This window comes from Apaloderma vittatum, unplaced genomic scaffold (genome assembly GCF_000703405.1).
Source record: "Apaloderma vittatum isolate BGI_N311 unplaced genomic scaffold, ASM70340v1 scaffold1130, whole genome shotgun sequence".
NCBI lineage: Eukaryota > Metazoa > Chordata > Aves > Trogoniformes > Trogonidae > Apaloderma > Apaloderma vittatum.
Window position 1 is genome coordinate 72,293 of NW_009694797.1, and position 4,338 is coordinate 76,630.

Consider the following 4,338-nt stretch of genomic DNA (forward strand, 5'->3'; position numbering starts at 1 on the left):
GAATATCTTGTCAGTTTGGACTGATAATAGCCAAAACATGCTCGTGAGCTAAGCATCTTTATGCTGAGGAGGTTTCTAGATTGTATATTCATCCCTTCATTAGGAATTAAGTAATGAAGATGCAGAAAATCAAAGGGAAGGGGACAGATGAAATAAGAGTCTAGTCTTCAGTTTTTGTTTTAAATCTTTTCTCACTTTGAGGCTTCTGATGTAGAAAAATTAGTCAAATGATAAAATGTTCAAATTATTTTCCAAACAGTTGGGAAAACAACACTAGACTAGTTGTACACAAACAACTTTGAGGCATTTTGATTTTAATTTGCATACAGTTCCTTAAAGTGAATTCCACATGAAGAAGGGTGAGATACAACAAAGCTCGTTTACCATTTCACAAGTTAACAGAACAAAGTAAATATCTGTCCTTCTTACTAACTAGCTTCTGTCCCTTACTCCAACTTGTCACGTCCTGCTGCAAGTCTCCGTGCCAACTAAATGCATGGACTAGTTCCAAGCTCCAAAGATGTTCACATGTGGACTTAAGTGGTACTACAAATTATAACAGCAAGAAAAAATTAAATAGAAAGATTTTAGATATGCTTATATTCTCTTAATGTTTCCCAAATGCAGACTCAAAATTCAGAGTAAAAAAATACTTGAGTTGCTCAGTTCAGCTACTCATCTGACTGTGGTTCTTCTGTGGAGAACAGAGCTAAGGAGAAAAGAGAAAAATACTACTTTCTGTCAAATCAGGTGGGAGCATTAAACCAGGAGCAGAGAAGTCTCAGAAAAACTGTGCTAAAATGGACTTCCAGAACAAATCTATCTGGAACATAATTTGAGCACGCTCTTTCCTTCCACGTACTGATAAAGTTTTCTAGCTATACAATTGCCATACAGAGTTGCATTTGAACAGGTTTTTGGCTTCTTTCAAACCGACAATACCATCCTGATCAACATACATTAGAACAGTATTATACCTACAGTAAAATACTGGCATGGTGCTAAGGACAGCATCATCTTTCTGGGAATGTGAGGCAATTCAGGTAGGAAAAGAGAAAGAGCCATAAGCTGGAAAGAAGCTGGACCTACCAAGAGCAGCAGAAAGTCTCTATCACTAGAGCTGCCTTTACTTAGGTCTTACAGCAATAAACACCAAAGTAGCCTTCTAAAAATTCACAGGAAGACCTTTTTTTTTTGGTGTAGGATTTCTTAACATTGTTTTCTCTGACACTGCTCTCAGTGAGTTGAGAGAAAATAAAATCAATTGTGCTGAAGTGGAAAATCACAGAACTCAGAATTGCCTGTCTGGTAGTAAGAGTTTGCATATGCACAAGTCTACACATCACAGCACATCTGCTGCCGTCAGTGATTCCATTTGGGATTTGCCAATTCTTTCCTCTCATGATAGCGGCTTCTCCAGCAACTCTGCTGAGTCTGAAATATGTCAGTACCAGAGAACAGACTCTAACAATAAAAATCTTTGTACACTTTAATATTTATTAATTCTCTAGCCATTTTTTGCTATATATTTAACACTAGTGTGACAAAATTCCTGATAATTCTATCTCATGCAGGTAAGTTAAATGAGTTATCACTATCTAAACTGGCAAACCTATCACTAGGGGGGTTACTTTTAAGTCTACAAGACGAGTATTTCTGCAACAATGACAACTAGTTGGGTATGCATGTTACGTAACAGGCTCAGCTGGATGTACTTGGCAGATATCTCTATGACAGCACAGCCTTCAGGACTGAACTGGCAACATCCTCTGACCAAAACAGACTTGACATTACTGTTTAAGAGGGCTTGAGTGGAGTTGGCGGCATGTTGGAAACTGTTGCAAGGAGAGATGGGGTTTCTGCAGTTAGTCAAGTAGTTTAGCTTTTGCTAGGTAAAGTTGCTGTGATTCGTGTTCTTTCTTTGGCAGGGTAAAATGTGGTACTCACTCCACCCATATTACCATCGTTCAGGTCACAACAGAGATACTGAAAGCATACCATACCCTTCTGCAGCTGAACACTGCTGACAGATTGCTGCTATTCCTTCTCTGCAATTCCTTGGTGAGTACATTTTCATTAATACCAACTACGAAAAATTCCCTAGAGTCCAGATTTTTTCAAAAAATATATTACAGGAAAAGTCTACTTGCAAATCACTTATTCTTTTCTTCTACAATACCCACAGGTTTCAACCAAAATAACTGTAAATGAAATTAAAGAATAACAAGAGTTGTGATAGTCTTCTGTTGTACTGGGCATTTCCCTTTAACTAACATACATTCTAACAGAAATCCCACAGTACGAACCAGATAACTTGAATTAAAAAACAAAACGCAAACTACTCAGTCCAATGCTAGAGCACGTGCATGTGTGTATAATACTGTAAAAGTAGTCACACATTAGAGGTATATAATTGAAACAGCATTTTCCTTCATGAACCTGCTATTACTGAGGCAGTGACAAGGTTTCCATTTCTTTGTTTTCTGAGCTCTTTATACGAATGGCTATCGCCACATTTTGTAAACCTAAATACTGTACAAGCAGAAGCTTGTTGGTATCAGGTAAGGAGTAATACTACTAGTGCAAACAGGTGCAGAGACAATTCCTCCAGTTTTGGGGTGAACCAGCCATGAATCACTGAAAAGAGGACAGGCATCTTCTTCAAACCCACACTCACGCGTGCTTCTCCACTCAGACATACATCCTTCTCCATCTTGGTCTTCTTTTTACAAGGGTAGTTGGGGGAGAACCACCAGCTCATGGGATATTTATCATATGAAAGATTTCTTGACTGTTTTCCTACTAATATTATGAATGTTTTTTTAACGAGTCAAGGAATGATAAATACCTCAAGCATCAGGAAAGTAACAATAATACTGACTTAGTATCTTTAGTAAAAAGTGAAGTATTCTCTCCTGAGATATAAGTCAAGGAAGGAACAGGAATGATGAATCTAACACTGTACCATTATTTGATCATCATGCACCTCAGCTGACCAGACGAGAAAGAACAAGTGTTTATTGCCCTCTCCTCATCCAAAGCTATGACAGGCAGTTTATTTAGGTAAGTGCTTGGCATACCAGAATGTTGTCAGAGCAGTTCTCACTGTACTGTCCCCCTTTAGCTTATTTCTTCAAAAGAAAAGAAAGACAAAAGAAGAAAAAAAAAAAGGAAATCTCAGCAGGTTAACCCTCATCTTCTCTCAGCTCTGTGGGTAGAAATTTGTATTGCTGTTGGCGGATCTGAGCCAGTTTTTTCCTTGCCTCTTCCAGCTCTCTTTCCTTCTTCAGCATTTCTTCTTGGGCTGCAATAATCTAGAAAACAGAAGCATACATTACGACATTTATCATTTCTATGTAAGTAATGACCACAGTATGTGGCATTCTTCATCCACAACAGAGAAACCAGAAGCTGGCATAGCCTCAAAGCCTTGAAATCTATTTTAAAATATTATTATTTCCCCATATTTATTACAGTCACAGCAATGAAATGTCATCAGTTCTTATCTCTCTCTCTATTTATTTTATTATATACATACAAAACTACTGTTCCGCTAAGATTTGTGAGTATTTAAAGTACATAAGGGAAGTTTGAAAAGAACCATTAACTTAATTAGAACAAAAAAAAGGTGTTGGACAATGGGAACTGTTCTTTCGGTAAATGCTTGATGAAGCAGTGGAGAATGTTAGAGCACGTCACTTGGCTGTTATGTCAGTGGTTACCTGAGTGTGAGCGATCAAGCAATTTATCATAAATTTCTATGTAGATTTGTCCAGTCTGCAAACCAGCAGATGGATATGATAACAGTATGCTACATTTCTGTGACAGCTTTTCTCTGCTCTACCTCTTGGGTGATTGTACCAACCTGAGCAATGCCACCCACAAACTTTGTTTTCACCACAACATCGTCATCCTCTGCTTTCCCAAATGCTGCTTTTTGGGCCGCCCTGACGAGATTGTCTGATGCTCGCTTGACAGCATTTCCCGCAGCCTTTGAAAGACAGAAGAAACTTAGTAAGAAAATACTAAAATAAAGTACAAAAATGCATAACTAACACGGATTCATCTGAGCATCAAAACTAAAACATCTTTGCTTGACTATACAGGAAAGGTGTGTTTTGGTTTGTTCTGCTTTTCCCAGTGAAAAGCAAATAAATCTTTCTAAATTCAAGCTGAAAATGCTTAGAACACAGTACAGAATAGTATCATGCACGCTTATCCTGTTCTTACTTGCTTTTCTAAGAATTTCCTAGTGGCCACTCCTGGAATTAGGGTAGAGATTGGGTTTAATGACCGTTTCATCTGATCCAGTAAGGTTGTTCTCATATTAAACCCTAA

The 4,338-nt window shown here is 37.9% G+C and overlaps 1 protein-coding gene across 1 annotated transcript; it reads right to left on the bottom strand.

Moving 5' to 3' along the window:
• Positions 1-2,800: 2,800 nt before the first annotated feature.
• On the bottom strand, positions 2,801-3,991 carry LOC104273458 (talin-2-like; the record flags this gene model as incomplete). Its single annotated transcript, XM_009868798.1, has 2 exons — positions 2,801-3,314; positions 3,866-3,991. Coding segments are annotated over 2 exons (255 nt in total), but the record flags the coding sequence as incomplete, so codon positions are not given.
• Between the last annotated feature and the right edge of the window lie 347 nt (positions 3,992-4,338).